General features: G+C 41.4%; 1 protein-coding gene across 1 annotated transcript in view; it reads left to right on the forward strand.

Moving 5' to 3' along the window:
- Positions 1–19,087, forward strand: part of KIF6 (kinesin family member 6) — a 211,449-nt gene that overhangs the window by 183,693 nt on the left and 8,669 nt on the right. Inside the window, exons 17-19 of the mRNA XM_063125614.1 lie at positions 1,294–1,375; positions 3,395–3,530; positions 4,031–4,125. Coding sequence (XP_062981684.1) covers positions 1,294–1,375; positions 3,395–3,530; positions 4,031–4,125 — 313 coding nt within the window. The remainder of the gene's footprint in view (positions 1–1,293; positions 1,376–3,394; positions 3,531–4,030; positions 4,126–19,087) is intronic.

Below are 19,087 nucleotides of genomic sequence, written 5' to 3' on the forward strand. Positions count from 1 at the left end.
GCACTCCCACCTAGAATACTCTGGAAAGCGTAGGCCTGTCTCAGAGGTCTGCCTTTTGAAAACTTGCATACAGTGAGCTTCCAAATGTCAGACCTTGTCCCAGTCCACGAGGAACTATAGCATGTGACACCAATTCTGAGTCAGACGGGGATACTGTGGAAAGCCAGACGCCTGAGAATACAGAGCTACCAAGCCTCCCACCTGGTTACAAGCCAGGAGGGGCTGAGACTCAGGACACTGATACGGCCTATCTTCCACACCTGGGAGACCAGACCTTGATGGGGGGGGGTGCCTCTCAACCAGGGGTGCCTTCCATGGGAACAGGGCAGCAGGGGGAAGACTCTGCAGGGGAGGGGGTTTCTGGGGTGTGTCCCAAAATGGAAATTAGGTGTCAGGTGAGGTATAGCTCACGATTGCAAGCTAGGTTTCACTCCCAGAATCGATAGTGATCTTTAGTGGCCATTGCCCTGAATTTAAACAAGAGCAACAGTAGAGTTTGCTGGCAGCAAAAACTTTCTAACCTGAAAAGCTTTCTCATTTTGTTTCTTTGATGGAACTACAAACTCATTTTGACTTGTTCTGTGTGCTGGACCCAAGTTTGTTTGGGTCCTTTGTTGGGAAACCTTTAAACTGGTCATGGTTAAGGAACTGTCCTCTGCTGATTGTAAAGGCTGAAAGCCAATCACTAGAATTATGGCAATAAAAGCTTTACTGAAACCTGAGCCTCAGCATTGGGAAGTCAGGATTTGACACAAAGTATGAGGACCAAATGCACATTACATTAAATGCATGATCACATTTAATGTATCTGGTGTGTTTTTTAAAAAAGCCAGGGACGGAGCGCAGTCAGAATTGGGAATGTGAGGTAGGGAGGGGAGGTTACCCTTTCACCGTTTGGATTGCAGCACAGGGGGACAGGGTTAACCCTCGCTCCCTACATGCCTCAGTCCTGATTCTCCATTTTGTGGCTACTATTTTAAAACGTACACTCACACACATCTAAGGCACTTTAGGCAGATTTTTACTTAGAAATTTGGCTTTGATCTTGCCTTGAGGTAAATCCAAAGGGGTTGGGGGACTCATTGAATTCACTAGTTCACTAAAGATAATCTGCTGTAGCAAGTTCAGAATCTATTCCTTTGTTAGAAACTAGGCTCATACAACTAGACTGTACAAAAGTTGTGTGGTATCCCTTTGTACGAGACATATAAGGCAATTATCATTCCAGTGTATAAACATCGTCCTTTAGCCCTATATTTTACAACAATTGCTAATACTGATTATATCTTGCAGCTCTTGTCAGTCCTCGAGAAATGAATGAACCTGATCCGGTCGAAGAGACACTTCGGTTGCAAATTGAAAAGGAGAAGATAAGGTTATTTCAGTTTTCTTATCACTTTTTTAAAATGTTAGCTTACATGTATATGTTTCCTCTATGAAATTAAAGATTAACTTAAGTATGTTTTATTCAATTAACAACCACCACTACCACCTTTCAGTTTAACATGCTGTGTTAAAGGTTTTTCATGTTCACTCAAGCTCTAATATGCCAGGGAAATTACAGCCGTTAAGGGATACACCCTTAACAGATGCATTATTTAATCACCCACATTTTAATCACCCACATGTTTAGTTTTTTAATGGTTTTTAATGCTTTATGTGTGTATGTTCTGTGTTTTAGAATTTTAAATTTTGTATACTTGTTTTTATCCCAATTTTAGAATTTTTGTAAACCACCCAGAGAGCTCTGGCTATGGGGGCGGAATATAAGTGTAATAAATAAATAAATAAATACATATTTAGACAATATGCATATGGTATGGTATCCTACACTGTGGTTAGTTCCAAATTCACCACTGCCTTGGAGCTGGATGGTTGTCAGTGGCAGTGTGGTGGACCTAAGTTTCAAAGTTGTTTGTTCACTGGAATAGACACATGGTGTCTATGCCACTGAAACTACCCTGTGACCATTCCACATTGTAAGTAACCAACTGGCACTACTGGAGGCTTTGACTCTGAGTTGGGTGGGGCTCTGAATCCATTCTGGGTTTCAGTCAGAAAAAGCCATAACTCTAAAGGAGCAATCCAATGTGCTGAGCCGTGGATAACATCTATAGAATTCTGGCTGGTTCTGACTGAAACCCAGAATGGATTCACAGCACCACTGAAATTGGAGCCACCAGCCTCCACTAGTAGCATCCACATAGAATAATGGAGTTGGAAGGGACCCTGAAGTTCACCTAGCTCAATCGCCTGCTCAGTGCAATATAGCCACCGGTACAGCATTCTTCCTTACTCCTTCCGTACATCTCCCACATGGTATTTTGACTAGTTTTATAATCTTGAAACAAAAATTGTGTACAGTAGGTTAATATTTCCCCATATAAGAACATAATGCTGGATCAGACCAAGGTCCATCTAGCCCAGCACTCTGTTCACACAGTGACCAACCAGCTATTGATTTAAACTTTAGATTTCATAGGGTACTGAACTGCATTGTAATTATATGCAAGTTTAGTCATATTTAAGCCATGTGTAAAGACTAGGTTTAGTCAGAGTAGCTCTCCATAATAATATTGCAATCTTACTTTGTGTCATTGGCCTTGTTAAGTAATTAGATAAGGCAATATATATAAATGATACTGAATAATTGCACATACTTTATATAAGTAGTAAGTATTTCTCTTCCCAAACTTTCCTTGTAATCCTGATCTCCATTATAATGTCACCTGAGCAGGGAAAAGGTGGGGATATACCTGAAGAAGGGGCTAGAGAGATTGTAGATTACAATGTGTAAAAAAAAATGGAACAGCAATACACCCAAATTGGTTTCCTGTTCCTACATGGTCTGTCTGTTCTTCTTTACACAAACAAACAAATTCTTATATTGGGGCTCAGAATCTTGCAAAGAAGCTACACTCTGCTCTGAAAGCCTACTTGGCAAGGTTTTCTGGTGACTCATTTAGGAGGAAATTCCATTCTGCACATATTCAAAGATAATTTTATTCATGGATTGCATATTACAGAGCTAGGTCCTGACACAGAAAAGGATTGAAACAATGTTGCTTCAAATCTGAAGTGCTCAACAATACACAACATCACACTACCTCCATGCACAATCCTGTGATAGTACTGGCACAATTTTAGTTTCTGTCCTGACCATTCTCTCACTTGATCAGCTAATAGGAAAGATGGTTTAAAATGTTTTACCTGTGACAGGGGGTTGGATTACATGACCTTCAAAGTCCCTTCCAGCTCTATCAATGTGGAAGGTATTGGTACCCAGTTAGGTACTTATAACAGCCAGTTCAGTGCAGTCCTACACAATGCCTAACAGTATTCTTTTTAGAAGTGCCAAATTATTCTTTGGTAGTAAACTTTTTTCTTTTTTCAGTTATAAAACAATGTTTACTCGCTTGAAAGGGATGAAGATAGAGATTGAACACTTGCAGTTGCTTATGGAAAAAGCAAAGGTGAAGTTGCAAAAAGACTTTGAAGTTTGGTGGTCTGAGGAGGCAACAAATTTGCAGGTATTATGGTGTCTGAATCCTCATTATTTAGAATCAGTTTTGTTAGCTGAAAATATATTTGAGATATCTGGATATTACAGAGAATTTGAGTCAGCTTTTCCCTCCATCTTACTTTGGCACACATGTGAACACAGGAACAGTCTATGATTCTGCTGATGATGAATACAATAGGGCACTTTAAATGCCTGGACTTAGCCCACATAAAATTCTAAACTCCATAAGTGATTCTAATCAGCCAACACCTACTGATCCATTTTGAGTGCCTGAAACTTGACATTTTAAAACCAATCTTCAACACATTATCATAATGCATTAGGAATTTCTGATTCCTGCGATAGGATGGGAGGAAGGGTACTAGAGAAGTAGATAAAATGGTGTCGAAGGTTAGAATTATAGCATAGGATTTTAGAAGCACTCAGCATTTGACTTTAATGACATAGGGGTTCACCCATTGTTTTCCATTTTGACCATTCTACCCTACCTATCTAATGTTTCTTTAGCGCCAGGAAGAAAAGCCAGTTGTGCATAATTCAACCAACGTTTTAAAGACTCCTCCATTTTTTCTTGACACCCAGCCACATCCATCTGGTATCAGGTAAGACAAATATCTTTTTGTAGATGTGTGATCTGTCCTCTGATATTTTAGTGTTATTGAGGGCATTAGTTGTATGGTGGGATAGAAATTGTATCTATATCTAGATAGATAGATTGATAGATAGATTGATAGATATATAGATATAGATATCAATCAAACAGACATATAATGGGTTCCGTTACATTTGATGCAATGAATCAGTGTTGTGGATTTAAATATTGAGATTCGAATCATAGAGTTGGAAAGGACAGGCTCCACAAAGCAGTATGTAACTACAGCATCCTTGAGAGATGACCATCCTTGAGAGATTACCACCAGTGCAGAGCCCACCACTTCCCAAGGCAATCAGTTCCACTGTCAAACAGCTCTTACCATTAAGAGGTTTCTCTTCATTTTCATCTGCTCCCATGCATTGTTCACCCATTTGTTCTTGTCCACCCTTCTGGAGCAACAGAGAACAAATCTACTCCATCTTCTCCATGACACCCCTTCAGATAATTGAAGACCACTATCATATATCACTTAATCTTGAGTTCTTCAGGCTAAATATAGCTAGCTCTTTCAACAGTTCCTTATGGGACCTGATTTCCAGACCCTTCACCTTCCTGGTCATTCTCCTCAGGACATGTTCCAGTTTGTCAATGCCCTTCTTAAAATGTGGCACATAAAACGAGTCACATTTTTCCAGATGCAGCCTGACCAGCGCAGAATATAGTGGAATTGTTATCTTTTGTGATCTGAACGGTGTGCTTCTGTTAATGCAGCTTAAGACTGCATTAGCTTTTTAAAGCAGCTGTATTGTAGCGCTGGCTCATGTTCAGCTTGTGATCAACTAAGTGTGAGGGATAGCAAAGGCACTGCTGTGGGGTCTTATAGTTTTTTAGCTAAGATTTAATTTGAAGTAGCCTGGAAGCCGTTGGGCCTGTCCAGCCTCTGGAATGTCAGAAACTGTGTGAATTGATCTCTGTCAGCATTCTCAGAGCAGGGATGGGGGAGTGGTTCTACTCCTGCAGCCACCTGCTTGTTTTGGCCTTGGCAGAGAAGGTGTCTGTGAGAAATTCATAGAGAAATGGTGGGGTGTGTGTATGCAGAAGGGTTCCCCAGATTGAAGCATCATCTTGGTGGACTCAGCAGTGCCACACTGTTTGGACAGGGGCATTGCTGAAAGGCAAAGGCCCCTGTCTGTCAAGTGGTCTGGAAGAGGCCTACTCTCCCTTTTTAAGTTGGTGCAAAAGCGAGGAGCCTTTGCTAGGAACATCTGCTCTGCATTCCTGGAAAACCTCCCTGTTTAGATTCATCATTGTGTGGGAGCCTGGGGATACTCTGCATGTGCTCCCTCCTAAGTGGAACTTTGGATTACTAAGAACTTGTCATGAAAAGTACTGTGAGGCTTTTCATAGACTTGAACTCTTGTTTGCTGTCTTTGTCATCAGCTCAGTGCACTGGCAGACTGGGCTTGATCAGTAACTATTGGACCTCCTTTCCTCTGCCTAGACACATGTAGCAAGCAGTTGGCTGTGCAAAAGAAGTGGCACAGAACTCCTTGTATATGAGGATTCATCTTTCCCCCATGATCTTGTTGAAGCCTTGACCATGTTGCCTTTGAGTACCAACATATGATCTGAGGTTGGACTAGCTCTCTTTGGGTGGTTTGTTAGGCCTTTCAAGAATTTGTTCCTTTGATTACATGAAGGATCATGTGAGGAATGATCCCCCTCCCTTGTCCAGGTTTGGAACCCATGTATGGATTGACCTTCCTTTGTGTTCAGAACCATGGAGATGGCAACAGGGAAACCACATTGATGGGGATCTCATCGTGGTAGTAGTGATTAGCTTTTGGAATTTCTTGGCACCTGTAGCTACTGTGGGGAAAAAGCCAAAGGCAAGGGGCAGAACCAAAGGGGATCCCAGTCCTCCTTCAGGGCAATTCAGAAAAACAGTTACAGATCTTTACTCAAGCACAGTAGATTCACGATGAATTCCTAGGCATCAGCTATATGACCATCACCTATATGATTTCTGAAGTGTGCAACCATTAAGATTTGCCATGGGATTTCCTGCAATAAAGAAATCTCACTGATTTGGGTGTCCCGTGTCAGTTTGCCAGAATGTGTGCTTGCCTGAGGGACCAGGAAACCTGACACTAAGACACTTAAATTCTTTTCATGTGTACTGCTGCTAAGCCAGGTCTCCCCATCCCATAAATGTGTCTTTGATTATTATTTTTTGTACCTAAATGCAGGAATTTACATTTATCTCTGTTGAATTTCATCTTGTTGGTTTTAGCCCAATATTCCAGCCTGTTCTTGATTGTTTCTACTGGGGTGTTAGCTGTCCCTCCAAACTTCCCCTCAAATAAATCATTTATAAAAATATTGAACAGCACAGAGAGTAGGACAGAGCCCTGCAGCGCTCCACTCAAGACTTCCCTCCAGGATGTCCCAGACGTATTAATGAGGAATTATTGAGTACAATTCATCATTAAGCTGTGGATCCACCTAATAGTAGTATCTTCTAGGCCACATTTTACCATCTTGTCAACAAGGATATAATGGTAGATTTTGTCAAAAACTTTGCTAAAATCGAGATATATTATTTCCGTGGTATCCCCATGATTTACCATACTAGTAACTCTATCCAAAAAAGAGATATGACATGACTTATTCTTAATAAACCTAGGCTGGCTCCTAGTAATCAATGCATTATTCTTAACTTTTACAGACTGACTACTTAAACATCTATTCTAGTCCATATTTGCCTGTCTCTTCCAGCATCTCACCCATTCTTCAAGAATTCTCAAACAGCTGCTCTAAAATAATCTCCGCAGGATCCTTTAGCACTCTTGGATGTCATTCATCTTGACCTGGAGAGCTGAACTCATTCAAAGCAGCTAGGTGTTCTCTAACCATCTCCTTAGCTATGCTGGGTTGCATGCCCCTCCTTCTACTATAGATTGGAAATCTGGATTTAGAAGCACCATTACCCAGAGCGTTTACATGGCTCCTGAAACAAGCCATTTCTTCCTTCCTTCTTTCTGTTCTCTTTGGGCATCAAGAGAGAAGAGACCAGCTCCATTGATAGAACGGAGTGTTCAACAGCAGGCAGTAGCACTCACAGCTAAAATGAAAAACTGCCAACTACTATTGGCTGTTGTGCTTCCCTTGTGCTCCATTGTCTATGGAGTTGGTGCCATGCTTTCTCCCTCTTTTATGCCTACGTCCTCAGCTGAGGCATGGGCTCAGCACACTGATGAAGCCACTCTGGCATTCAATAGTTAGCTTTCAAATAGGGCATTTTGTGCCTCCTAAGCTACTTGTTCCATGGTGTGTCTGAGCTGTCAAAACTACCCATTTGCTGTCACACAGTGCCTTGATTCAGTATTGTAGCCATTGCGTGTAGATCTTCCATAGCTTTGAATTTTATTTATCTGTGTTAAAAACTGTTGGCAAATACCATACCATACAAGCTGACCAACAGTTTTATTTGTGTCTGCTTACCTTAAATCCCACTAAATACCACACCATGCTCTGACACCTTCCTCCCATCCCACATCCTTTAGAATGGGAAGATAAGGCAGAAATGCAATAAACTTAGCCAACCTGTGGTATCCATGATCATCACTGAGTGTTTTTTTACCTCATTAAGGTTTAACATTTGTCACGCTGCAAAGAAGTGTAATTTGACCTATGCAAACACAGCTGCTGGTATTCATACAGTTCCCATATGTTTGAGTAGATATGCTTCAGATCAGCACAGTCTCGGGATAAACTCATACAAGCCAGTTCTCAAGAGCTCTAATGCACACATGGAGCTCACTCATGAGCACTCATAGACAAGAATAATCAGAACCAATAACAGTGAACCATTGCTATAAATGTAGACAGATCCCCATTTGTTGTGGAGTTTCTTCCAGTGTTGGGCCAGCTTCATATGTCTGTCTCTGATAGCATAATTGCAAGGATTTTCTTTTGGAGAGCGGGTATGAAGTGGTCGGCATATTCTTTCATAACTATAAATTTCAACAGTCTATGAGAACTAACCCTTACTTCAGCAAATGTATGCACAGCTAGGTTCTTCCATTGTTGACTTTGGTCCTCATTTTTGGCTGTTAGATTGTCAGGTAGCCTGGAAGTTATGATTATGAAGCATGTCGAAGATAAAAAGCCAAGAATGTGAATAAAATGTGATATTCTATGTGGAAGAGACTGAGCAGTTTTATATTTATTTGTGGATATCTGATATCATCTATGCCATTACACTTGTAATGACCCTTTTAAGTTCTCCATGGACCTTTTTCTTTTCAGATATTCAAGGCACTTTAGTGTTATTGTGTGTTAAGCCTGTTAAACCCATTTCATGCAGCTATATTGTCAGTGTGATGCATGAAGAATTTGTAATGGAGCTCTTGACATTGTGAGAGGGAACAGCAAACTTTATATCCCACTGTGCTGAAAATTTATTCTTGTCCCCTTGAAGCCTGTTTGAGGCATTAACATTTCAGAGGCGAAGTTTCTAGTTTCCTACATTTAAGAATATAAAATAACAAATGCTCATTTCCCAAGGATTCCATTGAACCTGAATGACACTGTAACCTTACTTATTCATTCCCGTAATTGCATAGGATGAGACCTTTTGGCTTTATACTTTCCCTTAGCTCTATGGCCTAGGAGCACAGAAAGCTCTTTGTTACCAAATCCACCCAGAAGCAAACTGGTAATTTACTCATAGAAAGTAATCTAACCATCATATTCCATCAGTCAACTAATAGTGATAGTGAAAGTTCATGTGAATTATGTGGTACATAACCATGAATGTAAGTCAGTATAACTAAAATTCATTTGTAAAAAGGAACTTAGGTAGCAGATGTGCAATTGAATATAAAAGCTAACAATTTAGTAGAGCTGATATCAATCTTAAGAATATATCACTAACACACAGTAACCAGAACATTAAAGCTATTCAGGGCAATCTATGCTGTAAAGGGTGGTTAACACTTAGTACTCATAGCATTTAGTCAGTGTTCAGAGGAATGCAATACTAGCACAATGGTCATTTTCCAGATCTTACTCCCCACAGCAGTCATAGAATCATAGAATAGCAGAGTTGGAAGGGGCCTACAAGGCCATCGAGTCCAACCCCCTGCTCAATGCAGGAATCCACCCTAAAGCATCCCCGACAGATGCTTAGAGAACATGGTCAATTATGGGGTTCTCTGTTACCTGATCATTAGGGTTGGTTTGATCAGTCTGATTCAAAGGTAAAGGCAACTGAGAGCACAAGGACAGACCATGGTTTTGTTCCAAGAGGGCAAAGTACAAGATTAAGAACACAGGACGCTGAGTCAGATCATTGGTCCATTTTCCCCAATATTGTCAACACTGACTGGCAGCAGCTCTCCAGGGTTTTGGCATGACACCTTCCTAGCCACTCCTGAGGCTGAGGAAGATCAAAGCTCGAACCTTCTGTATGCAAAGCATGAGCTCAGCCATTGAGCTATGACCTTTATGGATGGCCATCTCTACCTAATACTTGCTATACTTTACTAGGAACATTTGCTTTTTTTCAAAGATATCTAATGTAATCTTGCAAACACAGCTTCCAGTGGAATTTCTACCCATCCCCAGCTTTCTTATTTTAAGTCTTCCCAATGGAAATAAATATCTGTAAAAACTCAATTGCAATTTCCTCTAATGTTACAATAAGAGAGAATTTCTATAAAATGTTATACCAATGGTATTATATGCCCTCCAGGGTACAAACTATGTAGTTTTCAAAATATCAGTGCTGGCAATATCATGCCAATAATTCTTAATTTTTGCATATTTCGCAGCATTGTAGTCATTCAACACTTTTGGAAAGAAGTAGTGGAAATAATTCAAGAAATACCTGGTACCTGGTAGGAGCTTCCTGTTCCGGTCTGAGGAGGGAGGACACCTTGCTCCGAGCTCTCGGAACTACCAACAATTATTTTAGTATTCTTTTTTTTAACTCGACCGATTTTAGCTCTCTTTTTTCTTACAAGCCTTGAACATTTTATCTTGTATTTTAAAACCAAAGCAAAAAAAAAACAAAAAACTGGCAGCCTCTCAGAAGGAGGACGGCTGTGCGGTATTTTGACCTCCTCTGTTTCTATATAGCAGAGTTGTTGTTTTTAACTTTTTAACTTTTTTAATGTTTTACTTGCTGCTGTGGAGCCGTGGAATTTTAATCTTCTGTACCTGAAGCTGGGCTGAAGCTGGGCTGTTCTCTAACAAGTAAGGAGCGGCAAATAGAGGGTTCCCTGGCTGTTTTGACTCCCTTGGATATCTCTAGAGAAGCTCCCCCGCATACCAAACCTCTCAGGCTGCATCGAGGAGGTAGAAGAACCAAACAAGAATCAAAGAATTAAACATGAAATAAGAGAGACAGGAACCTGGAATTAAAAGAAGTAAGTCATCAAAGAACCAAAGAATTAAGAAATTAAGAAACAAAGAAGAAGGAAGGAAACGGATAAAAAGGCAGAAGCAAAACAAACAAACAAAACAAAATATTTGATTACCAGTAACTACGCTATACATAAATCCTTGTCGTAAGTGATCCCACTCTCTAGATGCTGATTCCCCCAGGTGTGTTTAATGGCAGGACGTCAAGTCCAATTAGGAGCTAAGTATTGGGAGGTTCCGAAGCATTAAAGTTGTTCATCATCATCTAATCACTAACTCTTAAAGTTAGTGAACTGCCCTCATCTGCTTACAGGGAGACTGCTTTGTCTGTTAGTAAACCAGCTTATCTGCAACTTGGACTGTTTCTTCCTGCTGCCCTTAGAGCTACCGCCATTCAGACGTAACAAAAAGGAATCGCCGAAAATACATTGACCACCAGTTACTGGATATCACTCCTTGTGCCTCACTGGGCTCTTTCCAGCTCCCTGACTGTGTGCAACACGATAAGGAGCACAATGGTCCTCACCAGGGACGGATATAAACAACTAGGTCTGGTCCCAGTGACTGAAGATGTGATCTCCTATACTAAAGCCCATAAACAATTAAAAATTACTAACTTCTTTGCCACCAACTCTGAGGAAAATCCCAATCCAACGCCTGAGACAAAGACTCCTGATTTGGAGGACTGGTCCCTGGGTCCTCAGAGTATAATGAGGGTTATGGAGTGGGAAAACCCAGAGGAACGTAGATGCAGTTTAGCCGCAGAACTTGCATCTGTGGGGGCTCCCCTTGCAGAGACTAGACCTACGTCTCACGCATCTGAAACTCCTCAAGGCAGTTCTACAAGTCCTGTCATACCAATCGGCCGGGATGCATTCTCGGACAAGAAACTCGATTCTTCATCTTCATATCGAAACACTCACTCTATCTCTTCTGAAAACAAAGACCTCCACGCAGTAGTCAATATGCTTAACAGCCAACATGAGCTGACCAAGAAACTGTTTCTGAATTGGGCTGACGATATATCTTTGATAAAGAAGTTTCTATCAGAATGCAAGGAGCTTCTGACTACTTTAACAGTCTTTGCGCTTGGCAGATCTAAAGAAGGAATCCAGGGCAAGTCAAGTGAAACTGAAATAAGGACTTCTGGAAAAAAATCGACACCAACCTCCAACGTCATATATGTCAGCGGGCTCTCTGCCAAAGATCATCCAAATAGGGAGGTTAATAAAAACACTCACGATATGAAGAGTGATGATGAAGCTGATGTTGATGAAAGTAAAGATAATAACAAAACAGTCAAGCTCAGCGGCAAACGTAAACTCAAAACTTCAAAGGTCCCAATTTGTAACACAAAGAAATCAAAAAATATAAAAACCCTTCCTAGTTCGAGAAGCATACCCAAAATGCAATTTGATAGATTATTTAAGCTATTGGAAGAAAACGAGAATGGAAGGGACAGGAACCCACAGGGAAGCCCCTCGAGATCATGCAAAAAAATTAAAAAAGCAAATAAGGACTCTGCTAATAGGGCCTGCCTGGAACAGAAACCAAATGCTCTTTGCCTTCAAACCCCTGTTTCCATCAAAGATGTGACCCAGGACCCCTGGTCAATCTCACATCTCCCAAAAAAGGTAATACCTATTACCTCAGCGGTATTGGAGTTTAATCCAAACTCGAACTATAACTTAGCTAACAAACCATGGCAGCTTCAGCTTCTGAAACAGAATCTAGTTTTTTCCAATTACCCGAAGCCCAAGGGGTGCTTAGCACAATCGGAGCGTATAATACACCTTATACAGGTTATAACAGCTTGCACCTCACTACAGCTTAACTCAGACTCGGTCCTTAAAGTAGAATATATCTTTTATAACTACCACTCAGCTCGAGCCATTGTAACATTTGTGTCACCCAATATAGCTTCCAGAATCTACAAGGCTAAAGAAACATTCCAAAGGATTGGCATGAGGGTGAGCAGGCATTTTGAGGATGTATCCCCAGTTTTCTCTTTAAGAACCCATTGCTTCCCCAGACTTGCTAACAATGCTCCACCGGTAGGGGAACTGATTGATCTAAATATGTCTGATGATTATCCCCCTACTCTCTACCAATCATTCGAAATTAACCATAGTGTAGGCTTCTCAAATGACAATAACAAAATCGACTGCTTTAAGAAAATTACACCAGACAGTACCAACTCTGTCAACAAGGACCTCTCACCCGAAGAAATTCAGCTAATTGACAGCTATGACGCCCTACCGGTGCAAGAACAACATAAGATTTTACTGAGACTTTCCAACCTTAGAAAGCTCCTTATGCACAATAACCAACACAATACAAAGTGCCTAACGACAATCAGCCCAAAATCCCCTGACCGCTATTCTGTCGTGGAAGCAATTCCAGCAGAGGATCACTGTGATACGTATGAGGGTGCGCATCGAACATGCGATCTGCAGCAACCATATTCCAAGGGAGGCGTGGCTTTGAGCCCCAAGATTGTGATATCAAAATCCTGCAATCTACACCAAAACACAGCACTTGGCAGTGTGGGCAATAGGGAGTCCTTAGCTGATCCACACAGGTGTACTAAAAACGACCCTAAAAGTAAAATCTTAAGTTCAAATCACTTATCTTGGTCTAACTCGAAACAGCCAGAACCCCATGAAGGTGTTTCCTCAGATCCTATCAAATCATGCAAGCTAACCAGGGATCTACCCAGCCCCCAAGTAAACTTTTCCAACGGCTGTATCCTGGAAAACCTGGAAGGAATCCTGGACACAATCACCAAGCAAGATTGACAAGGAAAGGGGAAAATAACTCCTCCCCTAAAACTCCTCTCCTGGAATATCGCTGGGTGGAACTCTAAAAGTGGGAACCAAAGTTTTCTCGACTATCTGACAGACTTTGATATTGTCCTGCTACAAGAGACTTGGTGTTGCGAGCACATACATGTGAATGGATTTGTATCCTTTTGTCTTCCTGCACTTCCCAATAAAGGCAAGGGTAGAGCAAGCAAGGGGCTGAGTCTCCTGATTTCATCCTCCCTCGATGCCAAAACAACAGAGCTGCCTAGCTGTGACTCCTCTGTGCTGGCCCTGATCCTGGAACTGAGGGCCTTTAATTTGACCCTACTTTTATTTAATGTCTATTTTGCTCCAGCAACTTGCAAGGAGGAGGCAATGGCTTCCTGGCTTAAAGCCGATTGCTTCTATCTGGAAACGATAGCCAAATATCCGCACGCCTACCCCATCATTGCAGGAGATTTAAATGCAAGAACAGGAACTTACCTAGTGGACCCTGCCAACCGCGGTGATAGCTTGATTGCAAGCAAGGAGCAACTTAGAGCCAATGTACGTCATTCTAAGGACTCATTTGTAAACCCTGCTGGGCAATGTTTGCTCCAATTTGTCTCAAAAAACGCCCTGCTTATCTTGAACGGCTGCTGCACAGATGATAACTGGGGTGAATTCACATTCATCTCCTCCAGGGGGGCCAGTGTGGTCGACTACATTTTAGTCCATAAGGACCTGAAAACCCTGGGGTGTAACCTCCGAGTTGCGGAACGTTTTGACAGTGACCATCTGCCCCTAGAGCTTTCTCTCCATATTCCAGGGCCTATTAGGATGGAAGCGAAACATTTTCCACTCTCCAGCCCACCCTTTGCTGTGTGTGCTAAAAAGCTCAAATGGACAGACAAAACGGCACAGGCTTTTGATCGGCTAGTCCTCTCTCCCAGCTATAGGAACACTATCGCACAGATTTTAGTAGACGCGCCCCCTGAGTTGGGAATCTTAGCCTACGAGGAGCTAATGCAGGACTTGTACTCCTCCCTCCTAAACAACCTCAGCAACCCCAAATGCAAGAGAGCTCGTACTAATAAATGGTTTGATTGGGACTGTGTAAACCTTAAAAGAAAAATTCAGCTCACCTACCGCTCCTACCGTGAGAACAATGAACGCCAACTACCACGCACATACTATGAGTTAAAGAAAAAATACAAGAAGCTCCTGCAACACAAAAAAAGAGAGGCAGACAGGGAAACCTGGCAACTACTGATAGGGGCTTCCATTTCCAACAATTGTAAAACCTTTTGGCAGATAGTATCAGGTGCCCTAGGCAACAGCAATGGCAGCATGGAATGCCATATACCGGCTGAAATCTGGGAGAATCATCTCCATATCGCCTTTAATGACAGCCACATATCAAATTCTGATCCGAGACTGCCACCTGACTCCCCTAACTGGCCCAATGTCAATATCAGCACTGTAGAGGACTTAATACTACAGTTAAAGTCAGGTAGGGCTCCTGGACCAGATGGCATCCCTTCAGAGATGCTGAAAAGCAACATCAGCTGGTGGACTGCCCTGCTAGCACCTCTTTTCTCCTTAATAAATAAAACTGGGTTAATTCCCGCAACCTGGCTAAAAGCCATTGTCATTCCAATATATAAAAAAGGACCCAAAAATGACCCATCCAACTATCGACCCATTAGCCTCTTATCTGTAGTTGGTAAGGTCTATGCCAGTTTCTTGGCCTTGAAACTAAAAACATGGATCCTTGATAACAATATATTGGGAGAAGAACAGATTGGCTTTAAAGCAGGCTGCTCTACTCTTGACCATTGCCTGGTACTGGCTCACCTGGTTCATAAATATTCTACACCCAGTGGAGGCAAATTATTCACCGCTTTTATTGATCTCAAATCTGCCTTCGATTCAATATGCCGAGCCCATCTTTGGAGCAAACTGGAACAGCTTTCTATCGAAAGCAGGCTTCTGTTCCTGATTCAATCTCTGCATCATAAAACATCTGCCCAGGTTCGTTGCAGTAGAGAAGGACATCTCACAAATGAGATTGTCACTTCACTTGGTGTCAGACAAGGATGTGTTCTCGCCCCCATCTTGTTCAACCTTTATCTGGCAGACCTCCCTGTCTGGTTGGCTTCATTACCATCGCATGCACCCAAGATTGGTTCAACAAAAGTTTTCGTTCTTCTCTATGCTGACGATGCCGTTTTGATCTCCCAGACTCGACTGGGCCTCAAGAGACTACTAAATGGTTTTGCCAAATACTGCAAGAAAAACCTGCTGACAATTAACTATTCAAAAACCAAAGTGGTAGTTTTTGCCAGGAGGAAGGTAAGATTCCCCTGGTCCATGGGGGGAAACAGAATCAACCAAATTGACGCATATAAATACCTGGGCATATGGTTTCATGAAGCTCAAAACTGGAGGGCACATGGCAAACACACCAAGAGTAAAGCTGAACAAACTATTGGTGCGTTATCCCGATTCTTCTATGCGAAAGGTGGGAAATATCTACCGGCAGCCATCCAGGTTTACAAAGCTAAAATAGTGTCTCAGACTCTATTTGGAGCTCCAATATGGTTCCCACACTTCAAAAGTTCTCTTGAAGGAGTGCAACATCTCTACCTCAGGCTTATATTTGAAGTCCCTAGATGTGTTTCTGGTGCTGCCCTCAACTTGGAGGCTGGACTAAGCACACTTAAATGCCAAGCTTGGATATTCACCATACACTACTGGCTCCGCTGTCACCTAATGCTCACCCCCAACTCCTTGGTTACCAAAGTCCTGTTAGAACCCTCCAAATCTCACTGGTCTAGGGCAGTGGTGCAAAAAGTAACCTCAATAGGGCTATCCCCTTTTTTCCTGCTATCTCTGGACTTGGACAGCGCTAAACAGATCACCAAACAGAGACTACTGGATATAGACCACCAAGAGCTCCGGGGAACTGCCTGGGGACCATGTTCCCCCCAATCATTGGGTCTCCCAGTCCCTTCTTGCAAAGACGGAATGACATACCTGGGTTGGTTAACCATTCCCAAATACAGGAAAGCATTCACCCTAGCAAGATTTAACGTCCTCCCCTCCAAGTTGCTGGAGGGCAGATATAAGAAAATTCCATCCAAAAACAGATACTGCCCATGTAATAACATCGAGGTGGAATCCATTTTGCATGTGCTCTTCCATTGCAATTTTTACCAACAGGCAAGAAAAGACCTATTATGTCCTATTATGCAACGTCTCCCTGGACGATCCCCTGAGTCACTCCTGATTAGTCTACTTCAGGGCTCCAGTAAATCTACCACTGAGCAGGTGGCCAAATTCCTGAATTTGGCCATCCGCACCAGATCGCTTATGGATGTTGATTGCGTTTAAATCCACAGATTAGCAATTTTATTATCTATATATCCCTCCCTTTTTCACTATGCTAGGCCCCAATAACCCAATTCTGTTCCCTTTTCAGAAACCAACAAATAACCATCTAGTATCTTTAGTGATTTTGTAACACTCCTTCTTTTTATCCCTACTCTGTATTGTTTTATATAATGGTGTATCTTCTTGTTTTATATTGGTCTGTTGACTGTAAATAAAGGAATACATTCAATGCCTTTTGGTACCTGGTACCCACGTTCCCAGAAAATCCTGTCAAAAATCCTGTGGCTCATACTTAGACACTATTTGGAACACAACAAGAGCCCTGCCAGAAACTTAGCAGTGATGGAATAAGAGGAGAGGTCTTCATATGATTAAAGAACAGAAAGCAGAGAATAGGAATAAATGGTAAAATCTCCCAGTAGAGGGATGTAAATAATGGCGTCCCACAGGGATCTGTATTGGGACCAATGCTTTTCAACTTGTTCATAAATGATCTGGAATTAGGAGTAAGGCGACCAAGTTTGCTTATGACACCAAATTATTTAGGGTGGCTAAAACAAAGAAGGGATTGCCAATAACTCCAAAAGAAACCCTCCAAGCTGGGAGAGTGCATCAAAATGGCAAATGTGGTTCAATAGAAACAAATGTGAAATAATGCATATTTTTTCATGGAGTCTTTCTTCTTCTGTTCTGGGTGGACTTATTTAAATCAAGGCTATTTAAATAAATAATTTAAATCAGCAAGAAATAAAGGCTGATTAAATCATTGGTTTCATCAGGTTTCCCACAGATACTTCTTCATATATATTTTTAAAACAATGATCCAAATCTGACCACTGAACCATACTCATTTATAACTAAGTAGAGCATTATTTACCCTGTTGTTTCATTCTTACTACGAGCCCTTGCATCTTTTTGTTGCATCATATACATTTTGCACACTTTTCTTTCTTTCTTTTTCGTGTTTTTTTTACGTGTAGAGGGAATGTCTTAAAAACATGCCTATGTAAGATTTTCTTATGGCCAGCAGCCATGGCAGTTTGTGAGATTAAGGAATATAGCAACCTGCGCACTGGACGATTTTGTGTTCTCTTCTTTACAGCGTTGCAATGTTCTGTTTCTCTCTGCTTTTATTCATGCCCATGACTAATAGGTTGAAGTAAGGCCTGATAATTAGGGGAGTTTATTTTCATCTGATGAAAATGGGATGCCTGTATTTGATAGGTCGAGTATAAATATTCCCATTTGAGAAATAATCCAATTGTTTCTTCATTTACATTGAAAAACTACTTTTAACTCAATGTATCTAATACAGCACTGATTTTGTTTAAATACAAACTCTAGAGCTAACAAAATATTAACGGAGTTATTCTTTAATAGAAACTTAGTACTTACGATTTTTAAAAAGATAAAGAAATCCAGTTTTAATATTAAAAACAATCATCATGACTTATTTTTATCTGCTGCGCTTTCTCTTTTCGTTTTTGGTGTCAGGAGAACAGTCTCTTCCTCCCTTCTGATTGCTGAGATCATGATGCACTATTTATTTTTTTCTGCTTCAGTAGTCAAATAGTTCTTGTCCATGCAGTGAGGTGTTACTCTACTACTTAGCATCAATTTACAGTTTATGAGCAGCTGAGTTTGAGTTTGCTATTTGTCCACTGCATGCCTCCCAGTAAATCTTGTAAGAGTTGAAGGGACACACTCTTCATTTAATTTCATTTCATTTCCCATCCCATCTGCACTGCTGTCATGCAGTGTTTCCATGCAATATACAAAGAGAGGGTACGGGGCAAGAGGTTACGATCGGCTGCAGCTCCTTGGCACGTGTCTACCATGCATTCACAGACCTGTCTTTTTCCTTCAAATGTTATAGGTGGTGTTAGCTGAGAGACATTTTGTAGACTAGTGATGAAACCTGCCATATACAGAATTAATTGACTTGCGGGCAATACAGGGTTAAAGGGACTTTGGTTTGTTCCTGCTTTCTCAGCTGCATGGGCAGGAAGCCCTTTGCCTTGGTGGAGTCAAAAGTCTGTGACCCTGTCTTCCAACCAAGAAGGGATGCTTTCTTGGCTGTTGTGTCAGTACTAAGAAATGATATTTTCCATTTCCTCTTTGAATGCTTTTTGCCAGAGGTATCAGTTTGGAAGCCAGAGTGGATGGCCTTAACTTAAGCCCAGAAAAACAAGAACACCCCAAGCTTGCCATCTAGTGGTTGAATCTTGGTTCAGGATACATTCATATTTCAAGCTAATGCTTGAAATAATGATACAGCGAATCATGTGTCAATCCAGATGTTAAGGAATTACAGTCAACCATAGCACTCCTGCAAAGACTACCAGAATTTCATCTTTGAAA

The sequence above is a fragment of the Elgaria multicarinata genome, chromosome 4 (genome assembly GCF_023053635.1).
Source record: "Elgaria multicarinata webbii isolate HBS135686 ecotype San Diego chromosome 4, rElgMul1.1.pri, whole genome shotgun sequence".
NCBI classification, from domain to species: domain Eukaryota; kingdom Metazoa; phylum Chordata; class Lepidosauria; order Squamata; family Anguidae; genus Elgaria; species Elgaria multicarinata.